The sequence below is a fragment of the Gopherus flavomarginatus genome, chromosome 22 (genome assembly GCF_025201925.1).
Source record: "Gopherus flavomarginatus isolate rGopFla2 chromosome 22, rGopFla2.mat.asm, whole genome shotgun sequence".
Lineage (NCBI taxonomy): Eukaryota > Metazoa > Chordata > Testudines > Testudinidae > Gopherus > Gopherus flavomarginatus.
In genome coordinates this window covers 7,024,282-7,043,542 of record NC_066638.1, presented here as the reverse complement: position 1 = coordinate 7,043,542, position 19,261 = coordinate 7,024,282, and the positions used below count along the sequence as shown (strand labels likewise).

The 19,261-nt window shown below is 51.4% G+C and overlaps 3 protein-coding genes across 5 annotated transcripts in view; 2 read left to right on the top strand and 1 right to left on the bottom strand.

The window, feature by feature from the left end:
• Window positions 1-2,850: 2,850 nt before the first annotated feature.
• On the bottom strand, window positions 2,851-6,533 carry TSSK3 (testis specific serine kinase 3). Its single transcript, XM_050932674.1, has 2 exons — window positions 6,362-6,533; window positions 2,851-4,127 (listed from the first exon to the last, which is right to left on the bottom strand). Exons 1-2 carry the CDS (start codon window positions 6,531-6,533, stop codon window positions 3,466-3,468), a joined length of 834 nt encoding a protein of 277 aa, XP_050788631.1. The 3' UTR covers window positions 2,851-3,465.
• Window positions 6,428-11,222, top strand: FAM229A (family with sequence similarity 229 member A). Of its 3 annotated transcripts, none has more exons than XM_050932673.1 (3): window positions 6,428-7,145; window positions 8,268-8,405; window positions 10,983-11,222. In XM_050932673.1, exons 2-3 carry the CDS (start codon window positions 8,287-8,289, stop codon window positions 11,083-11,085), a joined length of 222 nt encoding a protein of 73 aa, XP_050788630.1. In that variant the 5' UTR covers window positions 6,428-7,145; window positions 8,268-8,286; the 3' UTR covers window positions 11,086-11,222. The 3 variants fall into 3 exon arrangements, with proteins under 3 accessions (XP_050788630.1, XP_050788629.1, XP_050788628.1); XM_050932672.1 differs by having other exon boundaries at window positions 6,428-7,724; window positions 8,272-8,405; XM_050932671.1 differs by having other exon boundaries at window positions 6,428-7,724.
• A 5,589-nt stretch (window positions 11,223-16,811) lies between these two features.
• KPNA6 (karyopherin subunit alpha 6) overlaps window positions 16,812-19,261 on the top strand; it is a 43,687-nt gene continuing 41,237 nt past the window's right edge. Inside the window, exon 1 of the mRNA XM_050932437.1 lies at window positions 16,812-16,893. Coding sequence (XP_050788394.1) covers window positions 16,890-16,893 — 4 coding nt within the window. The 5' untranslated portion in view covers window positions 16,812-16,889. The remainder of the gene's footprint in view (window positions 16,894-19,261) is intronic.

The following is a 19,261-nucleotide window of genomic DNA, read 5'->3' as shown; positions in this document are numbered from 1 at the left end:
GGAAAGGCAATTGGCTGGAGGCTTTGATCTAGAGCCAGGCTTCTCTAGAGGGAACTAAATGTCTCTCTGCCTCTTCCTGAACCATAGCCTGGCCTGTTGTCTTAAAAGCTGCTACAGAAATCCCGGCACTTCCTTCTGTTTTCTTGGGATGCAGCTTTTCAGTTGTAAACCCAAACTCCCAGCTGTGGGAGCAGCAGCCTGCCTCTGAAGGGAGTCACTTCACCATCCCCCGCTCTATCTGCACTGCCTCTCTCTGCTCTGCTGGGCGATGAGCACTTTTATTTGTCGTCCTTAATTCCTCAGGCAGCATCCTGATGCTTGTAGTTTTTCTCCTGAATGGGCTTTTCTGGACAGGTAGTGGACCTGGGTCAGACCCAGGGCAGAACTGCCCCTATCTGTGTGCACCAGCCTCTCGGCTTGGTCACTTAAAAAGCCCAACGTAGGTATGGTGGCCACGACTTCAACATCAGCCTTTGCCAGCAGGTCCCACCACTCTTTGCTGTTTTGTGTAAAGCAGGAGGCAAAAGCATCTTGCACAACAGATGGTACCTGGTGGCAGGGACTGGTCACTGTAGCTACTGACTTTGCTGCTTGAATCCCTCTCCTGAAATCCACCCCTCCCTTTCACCTCCTTGGCAGGACCTGCCTGTCCCCCATGCACTCCAAATATTGCTAGATCATCTCTGCTCCTATTCAGCTGAGCCCCCTGCAAGGCTTCAACTCCTCGCACCCCTTTTCGGTCTGTGGTCTCTGTCCGGGGTGGGAGGGGAGTTCCCTTCTTTGTCCTTCTGATCTGTCACAAAATGCTGCTTCCCAGTGGATGTCACCAGTACACAGTTATCTTAAAGGGACAACGTCTACCCCCTGTCTCTGGCCTTCAAAGTATTGGTTTTATCCATAGTTTCTTTAGGTCATTCTGCTTCTTTAAGGGCCAATTTACTGGGCCTATGGGTTTCCCTATATTTTTAGACAGCACTAGCCTTCCGGGGCATTGGAGTGTCAATTTTCCCATGGGGAGATTCTCCAGTGGCAGCAGCAGCTGATGTAGGTACATTGAAAGTGGCTGTGTGATCCAGATCCCTGTCTGAGAGCCTGTCTATGCCACAAAACCCACCAGGTCCAGGGACCAGCCTGCAGCATGACTCCAGCTTGTCATTGTAGAATTGATTCAAAGGGTCTCAGCCATGCTACAGCCTAGCTCTCCTAGGCTACGGTACATCTCAGGGACACAGGAAAAATGCAGCTAGGTCCCCTCTCTACTGAGATGGTGCCAAGTCAGAAGACATCCCTGTCGTAACTAGGTCCCCCAATGTAGTTGGACCCTTGTGTAGCTGGGCCCTTTGCCAGGAGACTGGTGTCTATCTGGAAGTGTCTGAGACCATGTCGTTTGTGCTTCGTGCTGTGCCTGGCGAGGACCCCCTTGTATATACTCCAGTCTCATTTAAAGGTATGGTTCCCAGCTGGAAGCTCATGTCCCAAGGTTGGAGCTGGGAGAAAGCGTGGAGCTTGCCTTTCTCTTTGTAACTCTCTCTTTTTCATTAGTTAATTAACCTCTTGGTTATTTGTGCAATATTCTCTATTTTAAATTATACTGCATCTCCTGGGAGCATTTTATAGCTGGGCAAAAGAGAGATTCTAACAGCTGTTAGTTTTGTAATGACAACTTTCTCCTGAACCTTTTACAGACTTGCAGTTAACAGAAATTAAAGGAATTCTACACAATGAGCTGCCTGCGTTGGGTTGTCTTTATTTCCACCACCTACAGGGCCACGTGTGGCCATCCTTCTGAAATGGGTCTGGGTGTGGTTTGCTGCCCAGTGGCAGCCCCTGCTTTGGGCATGAGTCTAGTTTGGGAGCGGGCTGGACAGTCCATTCAGAACAATTTTCCAGTTTGTCTAGTTTGTTTTTAATTGTAAGTAGATGACCTACACTTTCCTTCATCCTTCTCTTGCTCCTCATGTATTTAAAGAACCTCTTTTCTCATTGCCTGTTTTGTCCTTTGCTTGGTGTAACTCATTTTGTGTCTTTGCCGTGCTGAATTTGTCCCTATATGCTTGTGCTATTGTTCTGGACTCCTCCTTAGTATTTTGTCCATGTTGCCAATTTCGGTAGGATTCCTTTTTGATTTTCAGGTCATTAAAGAGCTCCTTTGAGAGCCGTATTGGCCTCTTATTATTCTTCCTATTTTTCCTTTTCCTCGAGATAGGTTGAAGTTGTGCCTTTTAATATTGTCTCCTTGAGAAACTGCCAGCCCCCCTGAACTCCTTTTTCCCTTAGATTTTCTTCCCATGGGACCTTACCTATCAGTTCTCTGAGTTTGTTAAAGTCTGCTTTTCTGAAGTCCGCTGTCCTCATTTTGCTGATCTCACTCCTTCCTTTCCACAGAACCATTAAATCTATCATTTCATAGTAACTTTCACCCACACTGCCTTCCACCTTCAGATTTGCTACCAAGTCTTCCCTTTCGGTCAGAATCAAGTATTGGCTCTCCTTGATTACTTCCTCTGCTTTCTGAAAGTGTGTGGTCTGCCCAACACATCCAAGAACTTACTGGAAATTTTGTGTTTTGCCATGTTACTTTTCCAACAGATGTCTGGGTAGTTAGTTTCCTGTTACTACCAGGTCTTGTGTTTTGGATAGTTCTGTGACTTGTTCTATAAAATGACTTATCCACCCCCTCCTCCTGATTTGGTAGTCTATAGTAGACCCCTGCTGTGACATTCCTATTGTTTACCCCTTCTATCTTTACCCAGAGACTCACAACTGGTCTGCCTCTCACCTCCTTCAGGACCTCAGATCAAGTGTGTATACATTGCTATATAATGCAATACTGCCTTTATCCTGGTACCCTTCTGTACCATTATTCCAGTCATGACACTTCTCCCCCCTTGTCTCTGTGATGGAAATTAAGTGATAATTTAGCTTCCAGTTCCTCCTGTTGATTCCCCTTACTCCTTTCATTTGTATATAGATGACTAAGATGTTGAGCAGATATTTTTTCCACACTGATTTCCCCTTGTTGCTCCATAACCCTACTGTAACTTTCCATGTTTCCCCCACCCCCAGCATGGAGGAGCCAACTTCTCTGCTTGCTCTCTCCTCTCAGTTGGGGTGTTCTGTGGAGGTGCCATCACTAGAGATGTCTTGGGAAGGTGGCCAGACACTATCCCAGGTTTCCCCACTTCACTGAGGTGCCTAGCTACAAAGGAAACAGCACAAACACTGTTATGTTTCTTCAAACCATGTGGTTTGTTTGAATGAGTAAAGTCCCTGATGAAGGTGTGAAATGGAACAACCCCCCAATCCTCCCCTGCAGGCCAGCCATCCTCTGCATAAGGCACTGGGAGGAGGAGAAGAGGTGGGATGGAAGGATAGACTGGAAACCAAGCATAACATTAAAATATATGTAAGCATTTTGGAAGCAATCTGTCCCCTTTATTTGGGGAGAGCGTGACATGGTCTTTATCAGGAGTTTGCCAGCCATGAGTGCCAACCAACTTCTTCAATGGAAGGTCTCAGGATCATGTCTGGTTCCAAGAGGCTTTTCAGGAGATCCTGGCATTCGTCTGAGATCTCCAGGTGCCCAGGAATGGAGACCCCTTTCTGCTGGTGGCACAGCATCTTGGGGATGTCGGTGTCATCAAAGGGGAGGCTAGCGCACAGCATAACGTACAGAATAACACCCATGCTCCAGATGTCCCCTTTCCGGCTGTCGTGGGGCACGCCCTGGAGCACCTCGGGTGCAGCGTAGGCAGTGCTGCCGCAGAACGTTTGACTCAGCTCCTTACGATTCTTTGGGAGCAATTTTGCGAATCCAAAGTCAGTCAGCTTCAAATTAAAGCCTTGCAGCAAGGCATTCTCACACTTTAGGTCTCGATGTGCCACGCCACAACTGTGGCAGTAACGGATCGCGTCTACCAGCTGGTGGAAGAGCACCTTGGCGCGGCTCTCGGGCAAAGGACCTCCCTGCAGAACGCAGTCAAAAACATCCCCGTCTTCTGCCAGCTCCATCACCAAGTAGATTTTCCCATCCGCAGACTCCAGCATCTCATACACCCGGATGATGTTCTTGTGATCCAAGCGCCTGACGATCTGGAGCTCTCGAGGCAGGAATCTCTGGATAAATTCTGAAGAGAGAAAAGACATTCATTCAAGGCATGGGAAATCTCAAGGGAGCTGCTAGCTACCGAGAAGAGTGTGTATCATCTTTCATGGATGTGGTATCTCTGCAGTGCCTGGGGCTGTTGGTCATTCAGTGGAGACAGGGGCTCTGTTTGTCACAAACGAGGGCTAAAAGGAAGCGCTTTCCCATTCAGAACCCTAGGAACTTGTCTGGTTGTAAAGTGATCACGGGGTCAGCACTGTAACATAATTACTTTCAGTTGGCTTCATAGATCTTAGGGCTAGAAGGCATAATTCTGATCTTCTCAACCAACCTCCTGCATATTGATTTCACATCTGATTCCTGCCTCCAGCCTCATCTTTTGTAGCTGAACTAGAGCAGATCTTTCAATTGATTAATGAACGATGACAACAAAACTATAGAACTTATGCCCCTTATCAGCTTTCTGCTTTCCACAGGGAAAATCCTGTTTTAATGGTTTTACTCCGCTTTGCGAGGAGGTGTAGTTGTTAGAATCTTTTATCTGATTGTGGCTTTAGTCTAGGACACAGATCTGGCCAAGTAAACACCATTATGTGCTATAGGAGGTGATCTGAAAGGCACTGTGGTTACCCGAACCTACGAGCCTGGTGAGCTGGCTAGAGAAGGGTCTGGGCTGAATTTTTGTACATATGTTCTACAAGGAAATCAGAGCCATCTAAGTGAATCCAGCCCCCTTTGCATCCACTAAGCTACTGCACCATCCACCAGTTGGTGGGAAGATGAAGAGTGGATAGTCTGAGAAATACTGGCAGCAGATCCTCCAAGTGAATTAGAGAGAATAGCTTCCCCTAGGAACCCACCTCCTAGTCAACCTTTTATATTTTAGTTTAATGCAGAGGTAGGCAACCTATGGCATACGTGCCAAAGTCAGCACACGAGCTGATTTTCAGTGGCACTCACACTGCCCAGTCCTGGCCACTGGACTAGGGGGCTCTGCATTTTAATTTAATGAAGCTTGTTAAACATTTTAAAAGCCTTATAACTTTACATACAACAATAGTTTAGTTATATATTATAGACTTATAGAAAGACCTTCTAAAAATGCTAAAATGTATCACTGGCATGCTAAACCTTAAATCAGAGTGAATAAATGAAGAGTCAGCACACCGCTTCTGGAAGATTGCCGACCCCTGGTTTAATACATCCAGTAGGGAAACCTGAAATGTATTTGGTAGGAATGAAAAGTTTGTGGCAAGTCACCATTCCTCCGCTGATGAGATAATGTGGAAAACAATGTGAGAAGATTCTCACAGTACTTCTCAGGTAAGTTTTTCCCCTCCGGAGGGTTTTTCTGCATAAAGAGAAAAGTAGGCCCTAAGCAAAGCAGTGGAGATATTTGGTACTATGCACAGTTAAGTGCGCCAATACCTTGATGCCTGGCAAAATACAAGACGACTAGTTCAAACCGGAATTATTTTGGGGAAGTTCTCTAGCCTGTGTTACAGAGAAGGTCATAGATTCTAAGGCCAGAAGGGACCATTGTGATCATCTAGTCTGACTTCCTGTATGGTACTGGCCAGAGAACTTCACCAAAATAATTCCTAGAGCAGAGCTTTCAAAAAACATCCAAACTTGTTTTAAAAATTGTCAGTGATGGAGAATCCACCGTGACCCTGGGTAAATTGTGCCAATGGTTCATTACTCTCTTAAAAAATGTATGTCTTATTTCCAGTCTGATTTCTCTAGCTTCAACTTCCAGCCGTTGGATCATGTTAGACCTTTCTCGGATAGACTGAAGGAGCCCATTATTATTAAATATTTGCTCCCCATATAGGTACTTATAGACTGTGATCAAGTCACCACCTAACCTTTTTGTTAAACTAACTGGAGTGCACTCTTAAGAGTCTATCACTAGGCAGGTTTTCTAATGATTTCATCATTCTCATGGCTGTTCTCTGAACCCTCTCCAATTTATCAACATCCTTCTGAAATTGTGGGCATCAGACCTGGACACAGCATTCCAGCTGCGTCTGCACCAGTTCCAAATACAAAGGTAAAATAACTTCCCTACTGTTACTCGAGAGTCCCCTGTTTACGCATCCCAGGATCACACCAGCTTTTTTGGGCACAGCATCACACTGGGAGCTCATGTTTAGTGGTTATCCCCTGACTGGATGATCAGAGTGGTCCCTTCTCGCCTTCGAGAATATTCCTCAACCGTCTAACCCAGAACCGTCTCCCAGAACTGCCTCTTACCTTCCGGGCCCCCCATCTTATCAATAATTTTAACTGCCACTTTCTGCTGGTGCTTTTTTGAGAAGGCCTCTTTCACTTTTGAGTACGTCCCCTCTCCAATGGTCTTGCCCAGCTGGTAGCCATTGGAGAATAAAAACTCCTCCATCTCCTCTCTGAATTTTGGACTGGTCATTCTCTCAGGTCATCCTGTAGACGCTGGGAGATGACATCTCTGTGCTCTGCTTCTCTCCCTAACCAGGGCCTGCAAGAGTTGCAGCCCTGGGCACTAGATCATTTTCCTGCCTAGACAAAGTCCCGTGATGACAGGGGCAGCTGGGGCAGGACATTTTAAAACTTTCAGCCCCTATTATGATGTAACCTTGTGTTGCATGGGTCAAAGGCGTTGGATTTGCACCAATCGGGGGCTGAACACCCCAAATGGGCAGTTACTTAACCTGCACACAACCTTGTACCGAGTCACTCCAGGCGCAGCGATGGGATAAATCTCCAGAGACCTATTGGCGGGGATCGTGGGTAAGGGACTTCTATAGCATAGCATTACACAGGCTTTGGCATAACGAAAGGACCCCAAATAGTCCCCAGCCTGCTGCTGTATTCACTAATGTGCAGCTCTGACCAAGTTTTCAAGGCTGGATCCAAGTGAATTTGAGGGTGGGGGAGGGAGGGATCAGACCTCAGATGAATACAAGGGATGGGATGTCTGTTGTTTGCATTACATAGCGCTTAACAAAACTACCTAGCTCTCATCTAGCACTCTTCATAGATCTCAAAGTGCCTTACAAAGGTCAGTATAATGAACCTCATTTTACAGATGGGGAAACTGAGGCAGAAAAGGGCAGTGACTTGTCCAAGGTCACCCAGAAACTTAGTGGCAGAGCCAAGAGTTTAACTCAGGCCTTCTGAAACCCAGTCCAGTGATCCAGCCAATAGGCAACACTGCTTCCTTTCTCTAGGGACCCTTTGTCCTGGGCATTGCACAGACATGGAACAAGTGACAGTCCCCGTCTCAAAGAGCTCACAAGCTGAGTTTGATCAGATGGATCTGGTTGGTCAAACAAATTGGCCAGACGGCTTTATTTGTTTAGTTTCAGTTTCCAGGACAGGGTAAGAGCCCAGGGTGAGGGGCTACCCCAAATCCAGCTCTGAACCCCACATTATATCCCCACAGGGATCAGCTTCCAGGAGGGAGCAAAGATCAACCCCAGATACGTTTCTAATCTGGGCACGGTCAGGGAAGAGCCCTCCTCATCATGAGACCCAGAGCCTTTTGGGGGAAAACCTGGGGCTGGCAGAGGCAGTTCCTCCGTTCACCTTCACAGCACAGTGGGGCTTTGTCCCAAGACTAGCCCTAGATGTGAACTAGGTCAGTCTTTTGTGCTGATGCCGCTGCCCCTCATGCTGACCAGTATTGTCTCATGGTTTCCTCGTGCTCCCCCATTGGTCATAATCTTGTGTTATACTTCGATTGTAAGCTTGGGGAGGCAGGGCCTAGCTTTTTGTTGTGTATTTGTACAGTGCCTTGCACAGGGTCCAGTACTGGGGCTCCTAGCTGCCACTGCAGTCCAAATAATAAATGATAAGCAAGAAGGCCTGGGCCTGAGTCTTGTGCCTGGGAGAAGGGAGAAGGTCGTACCCTGTCACTCACGGGTTGTGTTGTGATGTCAGAGCAGCCCTTCCGTGTCACAATGTAACAGCCTCCGTGCCTCCCACTGGCCCCCATCACATCTTGCCCTTTGCACTAGGCACTGCCGGCTGCCAGGTTTATTCCTGGGAACTCTCTTGAGCCTTCAAGAGGTGAGCCTAGGCCAGAGAAGGAGGTGGCAGCTTGGGGCAGGGGTGGGCCTGAAATCGTGGGCTCACCGTGCCCAGTCACACAGACTCTGACCTTGGTCCTTTTTTTACTCAGACAGGTCTGGGGCTAGGACATGAGCTCCCAGGAGACCCCACAAGCTCGGAGATTCCCCATAGAGGCCGGAGATTCTCCCAGCCTGGCAGCTGCTCCAGAGACCCAGGAGCCAGTTGCCACTGAGCACACTGCAGCAAGGTAAGGGCAGCTGCATCAGCTGTCGTTGCTGAGCACAGCAAATGAGTCAGCTGGTGCCCAGTGCTTGGGAGGAAGGCAGACACCCTCCAGAGCGATACAGGGGGAGTGAGATGCTTACTTCCTGACCCCAGTTAGCAATCGCGTTATGCTCTGAAGCATGAGCACTGATGCACTTTCTAAACCTTCCTTTTGATGCTGTAATGGCAGCTGCTGTGCTTAGATGTTGCTATGAACGGCCCCCCTTTGGGCTGGTCTGGTCCTCCTGCTTCCATGTCTTACAGCAACAAATTCTCCTGGGAAAGTGAAGCTTTCAAGCCTTAGAAATAGGTGTGTTGCCCTTCTAATCTTTCCAAGTTCCCTCTTTGTGCCTGTTTTAGAGGGCAGAGTGAATAGGAGCCGTGGTCTCTTCTCTCCCCCTTTCGCTAATCTCTGCACCTCCTCCAGGTCGCCACGATGCGTCCCTGCCAGGGCCGGCTCACCAGCCTATTCCACTTGGAACACGCTGGGCTTCTGTAAAGGGCCACGGATAAGCCCAGAGAGCTGAGGCCTTGCAGGGCTGCGTTCAGGAGCCGGTGGAACTGCACCCCTCTTTCTCCAGGCCCACCCTGGCGTGTGATCTCTACAAATCAGGCTTTGAGAGATGATAAAAGCTGCTGCCGTAGTCATCTTGCCCCAGTTCAGTGTCCCAGCAAGTTCCACACCCTGTGCCCAAGGGAAAAGGAAGGAAACCTGCCTCCCCCAACACCTGCTCCCTGTGGCGTAGGGTTAGGATGGCTGTCAGCTGGCGAAACCATTCCGGGCGGCACCAGAAGCTGAGGCTGTCACACGGCCTGGCTTGGAATATGCAGCCAGACTCAGAGCCTGTTGGTCAGAAGAGTTTGTTGGCATCTGATTTGGCCCCAGGGATGACTTTAGGCAACTGTGGGCTGAATCCTGTACAATGAGGCTGAGGCAGGGGCCCTAAATAAAGTCAAAATGAGGAAACTGGTTTGCTGCCTCCCCTCCATCAGAGAGCGAAGGCTGGGGAGTCAGACACTTCTATTGAGGCCAAGGCACCTCCCTATAATTAACTCAAAGCCAGACCTCCCTGCGCTGTAACAGGGCTGTACCCTCTAGCTCTCCCTAGGGCGCAAGCCTTGTACCTCAAGGTTTGCTTGCTTGCTGCTGCTGCACTTCATTCTGGTGGAATTTCTGGCCCTGCCTCTCCCCTCCTTATAGCTGACTGGACAAGGGGAAAATCAAACCCACCTCCTGCCGTAACTGGTGCCTCTGGGGGAATTGGGGCTACAATGCAGTGGCCTCTATAGGCTGCAGCAAGCAGAGAGATGCTCAGCTAGAGTGAGGAGCAGAGTGGGGGACAAATCGGGCAGAGGCTGCTGGGTTAGTGAGGGGTATGTGGGCCAGAGGGTCCGTTTATGAAGAGAGCTGGGTGCAGAACCAATTTTCTGCTTTGCTGGTAATTCCACAAAGTAAAAAACAAACTGTTTTGGGTCAAACAAGAAGTTTTGTTTTGATACTGACCCTGTTTTACCAGGTGTGATCATTTAAAATGCAATTACAGGACATTTTGAAGAGAAAAGTGGTTTTGAACTGAAAAGTTTAAACCTTTTCATTCAGAAAATGTCGAAACAAAACAGCTGGGTTTGTCTGAAATGGTTTCTATTTCTTCCCACTCCGGCATCGGGGTGAAATCCACAGGGAGTCACAAAATAGTTCAGTGTCACAGGAGCGCATTTAGCACCAAAAAAAATGTTGTGCAATTTTTTTTGCCTGGCTCGGTCTGTAAACTTAACAGATGGATCATGAGTGAAACCCTCTTCTCTACTGGCCAGGTCTTTAATCACTGGACAACAACCAATACTGTAATTAGCACCCCATCTCTATGGAAACAAGCAGTTCCACTGGAACCCGTAACACATCTATGACTCTACTGTGCACTTTGCCTCTTACTAGTTTATAATATTGAGGACATGGCCCAGGTTGGGCATTTCTGGGCTGAGGGCCATCACCATGCTGAGATCGCCGCCTGGAAGAGGCTCTCTCATTACTGCCCAGCGCTGGCCTCCTCCCACTGATTGCCAACCATCAGGGCTTGGCCGTGACCCCTTGGTTGTTATCTCTTCAGGCACATGGTCTCTGTGCAGGACCTGCATCCTATCTAGGGCTGACTTCTGCATTCAGGGCCCTTGTTAAGGGGAGCATTGGGGGGGGGGGTTGTCCTTTTTCTCCCAGAAGATTCCTAAGGCAGAAAATTCCAGAGTGGCCTTCAATTACTGCTCCAGGCTGCTAGCAGCTGACAGAGAAGCTGGATATGAGGGGAAGAAATTTATCCTCCTAAATCTTCCCTCCCTGCATAAAGCTGGAGGAGGACAAGAGCACTGAAGGACCCTTTGTGGAGTATATTCAACTAGCCAGATAGGTTCTGATCCCTGGGCAGCTGGCCTAGGGCTCTCGGGATCTGTACCCCTCATGGCAGGTGGCTATTCAACCATGCACCTGTGACGCTGAGGGGCTCAATCTGTGGCTTTGCACAGCTCTCCTGGGAAACAGGACTAACCCCTCTCTCTCATTGCGCAGGCAGCTGAGAAGATGCCCTGGGTGCCACTGCCTGACCCTGCCGAACGTTCCTATTGACGTTTACATTGCCATGGGCGGGAACGAGAGGCCACGGACCACCTAACGGTTCCCCAAGTTGGGCTCAAGTGCTGAGACCACCGAGCTGGTCACCCGAAACTCTCTGACAGCTGGAGAACTGCAAAGGACGCCGCCACACAAAACAGTGACGCACATTTTAATAAAAGGACATCTTAGAATGTTTCTGTGGGTGTTGTTCCTTCGCTGCGGCTCGGCTCACTGTGCTGCCCCAGACTGCGCCTGGAGAGCAGGAATTCTCTCTTCTTGCTATGGAATTGCATGGGCCCCCCTCACTTGGAAAGGGTTCACAACAAAACAAGGGGTTTGGTCTGGGTTTGCAGAATGGGGTCACTGCATTACCCCTCAGCCCAGCAGAGGGTGCTGTGGTCCTAGCTCACTGGAGAGGGTCTTAAATGAAGGGGTATGGGTGCTCTGCCTAGGTGTATCCCCCCACAGAGTGTTTCTCTCCCCTGCAGCACCAGCTGTGGGGTGCAAGGGAGACCTGCCTACTCTGACTCTTAGCCTCAGGCTCCAGCTTTCTCCTTTCCTGTCCAGCCAAAGTAAGGCTGGGTTTGGCTGGGTGGCAGCAGCAGCAGCTGCCTCCTCCATCCCTAAGTCTGACCCAGCTCCTAGCAGGTTGGTGGGGAGGGCCAGGGGGAGACTAACTTGGTTTTTGTTGGAGGGCCTGATTTGGAGATGAGACACCTTTGGAGGGGTTTGATTTAGGGGAAGGAAAGAGGCTGGATGTGGGAGGAGGTTGGGGTGGGGAATGAGTGATGGGATGGGGTTGATTTTGGAGAAGAGGAGCATGGATTGCAGGGTGAGCTGTGCCATGGGGGAGCCCTCCCCAAATCATCTCCACAGGGGCACTGCCAAATTAGCTTCAGCATCCGGGGTGGGACAGCGAGGCAGAGGGGGCCTTGGTGCTAAGTGACTGTCCTATGCAAACTACTTCTCCCAGGCTTTTTCATGGGTCACAGCAGGCAGATCTTGCTGCTGGTAATGGGTGGAGGTGAGGGTGGGGGTCACACAGCCCAGCTTGTCCTGGGCAGGAGATGCATTAGCGGGGCCTTTCCCTTAAGGTGGCATGTGATGCCTGTCATGTCCTGCCTCCAAAGTCACATGACTTAGCAGAGAGGGTGCACTCTGGGTGTCATGCCTCCGTCCTTGGGAAGTTTGAGACCAAAGGGCAGAGTGGATTTCCCCCCTCTCTGGGACCCAGCTGCTTCTCCCACAGCCCAGCAGGGTCTCCCTCCCTGCTCTGCCCTGATGTATTTGAGTAACTGCAAAGAGTTGATTAAAGGCACCCATGAGTGGCTGGAGCAGAGAGGATCCCACTCCTCCACCCCAGGCCGGGCTTAGTGAAACACCCAGGGCTGGATGGAGCCAGCCCAGGTGCTGGCCCAGCTGACATGGGCTCGTTTTTCCTCTAATCTTGGCTTGTTTAATTTTATAGAAACAACCAACTGGGCAGAAAGAACAGAGCAAATCCAGCTGCCTCTGCCCAGCAGCTTGCAGGCTCCCTGCAGAATGGAGAAAGGGTCCCCTGGGTTGGGCACGCCCCTCAGCCCTCACCTTTCCCAGCTCTTGAGAAGACCCTCTGGCCTCCATTCTCTGGCCTCACTTGCCTTCCCCTGCTGTGTGCACCTGAGCAGGCTGTGCAGGAAGTTGCTACCTTGGCTCTGTAACAGAACTTGCTATGCGTAGCTTTCACAGAGATGCAGGAAAGTGGGTGGACACTGGCTTTCCCCCGGCCCTACCAGCCTGGAACTAACACTGAACTTCTGTGCTCGGCCACAACAAAACTTTGCTTTTAAGCCTCATGTTAGTCCAATCAGCTGTGAGAGTTCACTGTGTTCTGGGCTCCCCTAATGGATGACTGGCCACAGTCCAGGCTAGCTCTGTGTATGTCTGTGGCATTTCCATTCTACTATCTTTGATAGAGCTATGCCCTGCGACGGCTGCCCTGCGACACTTAGGAACAGAACTTCTCCCTTCCTGCCAAATGTGAAATCTTTATTTTTGTTCTTCACTCTCCTGAACAAGCTGGTTTTGGAAAATGGTGGAAGCAAACATGTACCTGGGATGTGTCTTTGCTTTAATCCAGGGCTAGCCAGTGGTTGGGATTTTAATATTTAATCTTCCGTACACAAGAGGGGGTCAGATTCGCTCCTGCCTTGCGCATGGGATAGACCCTTACAGCTGTGCAAAATGGGTGTAACTAGCATTCTGATTCGGAAGCAGTTAAGTGACATATTCCAGATGAAAGGCAGGGGGGAATCAGGACCCTGGACAATCCCATTCTTGACCTAAGAAGCCTCCTGTGAAGATAATAAACAGAAGTGACATAAGTAGACTGTACATACGGAACTACTCAACCATCTTCTCAAGGAACAATAATAGTTTATCAGTGCTTTTGGGCAGGGCCGGTGCTTCCATTTAGGCGACCTAGGCGCTCGCCTAGGGTGCTAGGATTTGGGGGGCGGCATTTTGCCACCCTCGGCAGCAATTCGGCGGCGGGGGGTCCTTCCACGCTCCGGGTCTTTGGCGGCAATTCTGCAGCGGGTCCTTCACTCGTTCCTGGACTCGCCGCCAAAGTGCCCCGAAGACCAGGAGCCGCGGAAGGACCCCCCCGCCACAGAATTGCCACCAACGACCGGGAGCATGGAGGGACCCCCACCTAGGGCGCCAAAAACCCTGGCGCCGCTCCTGGTTTTGGGTGAGGCTTTGCTCCTGTTCCTCTAATTCCTTCACTGCCAATCCCGCCCTTTGTCAGGTTGTTTTTTTTTTCAGCAGGTTATTTAACTGGGGATCTCTGTGTGTGTTTGCATTGTGATAAGAACAGGCTGCTTGGTCTCCATGAAGAAAGAGGTGAGTAAGAGAAGAGAGAACAATCAGCCCCCAGCTCACAGAAAATTGACCAGCAGAGCTTCGTGGGAGGAGATGTTGACTTGTGCTCCAGCAGTGTATTGGTAAAGTTTGCTGGAGCATGTGAGGCTAGCTTCCAAGCTGGGATGTGTAGCTGACCCATTCTGCAGGGCCTGGCTTGCGTACAGTACAGCCAGACGGTGACACTGGGGGCTGGGGATGTCATGCTGTCCCAGGAACCATAAGCTTGTCCTCTGAGACAACCACTCTGACATTGATTAAGGATGTTTGGCCAGTGGAACTCTACATTGTTATCACATTGCATAGAGATCATGCTCCTCTCTAAGCAACGGAGGATGCAAAAACCTGGAGTGACTAGATGGCACCTGGGCCCCCAGCCCTTCTCCTTCCATGTCTAATAGAGCCGGAGGAAGGATCATCTTAATGCTGATTTCCTGAGGGGCAGGAGAGGGAAGTGCCCCCAGCAACTCTATGAATGGGAGGTACATGTGGATCGTATGTCACTTATCCTTGGCAGAGCCATGACAAAGCCCTTCATTGGGAATGGCTGAGCAGCCAGGGCTGGAGAGAGGGACTGATACACAGTGGAAGGGTGCAAGCAGCAGCTGTGCCTCTTCAACGGGGAAGCCATAAAAAAAATTAAGGCTGCCCATGGGACAGAGTCCATGGGAAGGAGGAGGAGAGCTTCCTCCCATGCAAGAGGAGATGGCAAATCTGAAGCTGGATTGTCTCCTTTATGTGCTCCCCCCAACCTCCTCTCCCTTTGAAGGTTAGAGCAACACAACAGGAAAGGCGCTGCCTCCTCCAGCTAGGGTCAATATTCTTGGGAATAATTTTATTCTGTACAGGTTCTGTACCACTGCCAGCAACTTCCTTTTCTCTTCACTCTATTAGACAAGAGGAGAACAAACATCAGCCATTTCCCCGTGTTCTTTCTACAGGATGCCCTAAGCGCTCTATGAAATCACTCCCACCTCCCTTAGTGACTCAGCAGAAGCCACTTAATCCTTTCCCAGCAGGTTTGATGCTGCTAGCATAACACACAGCTGTTTTTTGGGAGGGGGGGTACCAGCAGGCTCAGTCCTGCACTCGCTGCAGCATGGAATCATACACTTAACAATACTTGCAACCACAGACAGCAAGAAAATGTCATTTGCCTGGATGTGTAAATCTCCCTTGCCCGCAGAGAAAAGCAAACAGGCTGTAAACAGGCTTCAAACACATCAGGACATAAGAGCTCTCTCCTGCCATCCATCTCCACCCTCTGACAAACAGAGACTAGGGACACCATTCCTTACCCCTGCCTAATAGCCGTTAATGGACTTAACCTCCATGAATGTATCTAGTTCTCTTTTAAACCCTGTTATAGTCCAAGCCTTCACAACCTCCTCAGGCAAGGAGTTCCACAGGTTGACTGTGCACTGTGCGAAGAACTTCCTTTTATTTGTTTCAAACCTGCTGCCCATCAATATCATTTGGTGGCCCCTAGTTCTTATATTATGGGAACAAGTAAATAACTTTTCCTCATTTACTTTCACTCACACATTTCCTAGGGCTGGGTGGGTAGTGATGCTGGAGGAACAGTTACTGGGCGCAGTCAGAATTGCAACAGGATGGATCAGAGAATAAGTCATGGGATATGGAGCCTTTCACCTCTGGGTCCCAGCTCCAGCCTGGGTCAGGTGGCAGGTAGCAGAAAGTCGTTGCACAGAAGTCTGTTGGGACATGTGCTCTGGGACCAGCTTCGGGTGGATGAGAGCGGCCAGGCCTAGGCTATGCAGAGGGGGATGCTGGTGCTGGAGTGAAGGGGAGGTTCTGATTGGCCAGATTCAGCCAGCCTGGTCCATAGGAGGAATTGGAGGAAGCAGGATGTCAGCCAAGGCTGGCAGGAGCAGGGGGCAGGGCAGCATCTCCTGGTCTGGCAGGAGAAAGGGTTGGGGCTGGTGGGACCATAGGACAGGGCGGCGGTCAGGGCTGGAAGGAGCAGGGGTCAATGTGGCCAGGGCCAGCAGGAGCAGGGGGCAGGGCAGGAGAAGGGGTTAGTCCCAGCGGGGGCAGGGGGCAGGGCAGGAGAAGGGGTCAGGGCCAGCGGGAGCAGGGGTCAGGGCGGGAGAAGGGGTCAGGGGCAGGGGGAGCAGGGGGCAGGGCAGAGGAAGGGGTCAGCCCCAGCGGCAGCAGGGGGCAGGGCGGGGGAAGGGGTCAGGGCCAGCGGGGGCAGGGGGCAGGGCAGGAGAAGGGGTCAGCCCCAGCGGGAGCAGGGGGCAGGGCAGGAGAAGGGGTTAGCCCCAGCGGGGGCAGGGGGCAGGGCAGGAGAAGGGGTTAGCCCCAGCGGGGGCAGGGGGCAGGGCGAGAGAAGGGGGCAGGGGCAGGGGGGGCAGGGGGCAGGGCAGGAGAAGGGGGCAGGGCAGGGGAAGGGGGCAGGGGGGGCAGGGGGCAGGGCAGGAGAAGGGGTCAGGGCCGGCGGGGGCAGGGGGCAGGGCAGGAGAAGGGGGCAGGGCAGGGGAAGGGGGCAGGGCCAGCGGGAGCAGGGGGCAGGGCAGGAGAAGGGGTCAGCCCCAGCGGGAGCAGCGGGCAGGGCGGGGGGCAGGCTGGCACCCTGCCACCTCCAGCCGAAGCCCGTGGGCGCTGTGGGGCCCCGGCCCTGGGCTCCCAGCACCAGCCCCCCATGAGCCCAGACCTGACCCCTCTGGGCAGCTCTGGGAGCCCTGGCGCCTTATTCCCCCTGCCCAGCCGCAGGAGGGCGCCCAGGAGCGCAGACACCTGCCGCGGGCGGGAGGCGGCACCTCGTTCCCCCCGGCGGTGTCTCTACCCCTTTAAAGGGCGGGGCGCGTTCTGGGGAAGTTTGTCCCTTCCCGGCCGCCGTTCTCCGCTCTCCCTCCCTCCCCTCCCCCGTCCCCGTCCGCCATATTGTGGCCGCCGCAGCTCGAGCCGGAGCCTGGTGACGAGCCGCCGGAGCCGGAGATGGGTGAGGAGGCCGCTGCGGTCCTGCTGCGCCCTGCGGGGGGTGGGAGGCTCCAGCCCGGCGGGTCCGCCCGCCCGCCCGGCTCTGCCCCCTCACCCTGGTACCCGAGCGTGTCTGGGGCTGGGCGGCCCCGGGCTGCCCTGCCGCCCGCAGCCCCCGGGTGTCTGTCCCCTGCCAGCCCCGCTGCCCGCTCTGTCCCCCGGGCTTTAGCGGCGGGTCTGGGCCGCCCGCTCCCGGGCAGCGTTTCCCGGCTCCCCGGAGGGTCTGCGGGCGGCGTCGCGGGGCGGCCGGTGTTTGACTCCCGGGGGGGGGCGGGGCTGCTCGTGGGGCCCGAGTCTCTGGTGGGGGGTGACTCCAGGGCCGGGCTGGGTGTCAGCGCCCGCCCGTCGCTCTGGAGACGCTTCTGCTTATTCATTCTGAGCGCAGGTCGCTTGGCACTTCCCCCCCCCGCCCCCATCTGCCTGTTCGGGCTTTCGGTGACCCCCCCCCCCCAGCGTGGTGAGCAGCATCGTGCGTGCGGATGCGCTGCAGTTAGGGCCCTTGGCTCGGATGCAGTTCAAGGGGCTGTGCAGGTTTTCAGGGAGACCAGGCGACGCAGTCCCGTGTTGCTGCAGCCTGCCCTATGGGGGAGGCACAAAACCCCATAGACCTTTTTCCATACTAGGGGGTTAATCCCAGTGTCCTAGCCAAAATTTTACCGCTTTCACTTTTGTTTTAATTAGTTGTTGGCTGACACAGTGGTAGCGTTTCAGAGGCATTGCCCTTTTCGTTTAGAAAGGAAGGTGCTGTATTGTGCTGCAGGGTAAAGAGTATTTGGTTGGGCTTTATCAGCAGTACTTGGAAGAGAGGAAACGAACAACCACAGTCATTTTGTTGTTCCTCAAAAATCATTGCAGCAATGGGATAGTTTGCCAGCTGTGGGCCTGTTCAGCTGGCTGTCAGGCTGGTATGCCAGCCATCGAATGCACAGGGTGGGGAGGAATCACTTTATCTCTTGACTTATAAAATGTGCTTACCTAACCAGCTCTTTGGAGCTGGGCATTGTCTATTTGCATGTCTGGGAAGCACCTAGCACACTGTGGCCTCTGTCTAAATAATACTCAGGGCATACGTATGAAGATTAAAACATAAGCTACTCGCTATCTGCTACTTTCTGCAAAATGCTGCTGACCAATCCCTTCCCCTTTCTCATTGACTAGATGAGCCGTATACACTTCCTGAAGGTCAGTGGACCAATTCTTCCCTAATCCAAGGCACCCTAGCTCTGTGTGTGCTTTTTACCAGTGTCCAGTTCTGAGGCAAAACTATCACTGTGTATGTGGGATCAGTCTAGGACTGTTTCGTAGTGACTTAGTAGGGGAGAGATCCTGAGGTAGCCAGGAGTGAGACTTAAAAATGCTTCTCTGTTCTGCAGATCTATTTAATCCTTTCTGAGAGAAACGGGCTGCTGAGTAGGGGCCCGTATAGCTCTGCACACATGTTCAGCTTGTGGGTGCCCTGTCCTTGGTTTCAAGCTAACTAGCAACAGGTGTTTGAATGTGAGTGTTGCTTACAGGTTTCTAGCACTGTTCTCTGAGCAGTATGAAGAGGAACTACTTTTCTGATACTTTAACTATATAGCTGATCTCTCCTGCCTCTCAGTGCTGGTTATGTAGTACTGTTATATTGTTTTTGGGTTGGGGCAGGGGAAGCCTGGTTCTGCCTTCAAGGAAACTGTGCCAAAACCTTCCAGCAGCAACAATGTTCAAATCCGACTGTTGCTAGCAAATCTTCATCCACAGTATGAATATAGTCTAGTGTCAGGTCTCATTAATCAACGTGTATCTAGGGGTCTTCGACTGCTTTACACTTTAAGCTTCATAGAAGGTGAAGATTGGATTAGCAGAGGATTCTACGGAATGGACTGTCATGGTTGCAAACCTCCGGTAATGGAGATGCCACATAAGAAGGTGATGACTGGAGAAAACTGAGCTGTCCCTAGGGGCCTGTTTTCCCTTGCTGTGTTAAGGAATTAAAGTTTTTCAGTGTAGTGCTGCAGTCATGTTAAACATATCTGGGTCTTCCATGGGTAGCCAGGATCAAACGGTTGTAACAGCACTCTATTAAGATGATTAAGACTGTGCTCTAAACACCTGAGTAGAGTGCTGCTCAGATTCTGATTTAGGTTTAAATACAATCCTATTTAACTGTAACCACTCTGTTTGAATGTAATATGTAGCCCATAGTGGTGGTAGACAAGTACAGTGACTTACTCAGTTCTATAGGCAGCAGCAACAGAACTGACATGTTTGTTTTAGGGAACTGCAGTCCTAGAGTTCAAGTGCTGGTCATGGACTTCACAGAAACTTGATTTGATTCTTCTGTCTACAGC

Bases quoted from the DNA above. Each gene is read 5' to 3' on its own strand.
- TSSK3 (XM_050932674.1), bottom strand. From the start codon at position 6,533: ATGACCAGTCCAAAATTCAGAGAGGAGATGGAGGAGTTTTTATTCTCC. The intron at 4,128-6,361 runs GTAAGAGGCAGT...TTCTCTCTTCAG, and splicing joins TAAGATGGGGGGCCCGGAAG to AATTTATCCAGAGATTCCTG.
- FAM229A (XM_050932673.1), top strand. From the start codon at position 8,287: ATGAGCTCCCAGGAGACCCCACAAGCTCGGAGATTCCCCATAGAGGCC. The intron at 8,406-10,982 runs GTAAGGGCAGCT...CTCATTGCGCAG, and splicing joins ACTGAGCACACTGCAGCAAG to GCAGCTGAGAAGATGCCCTG.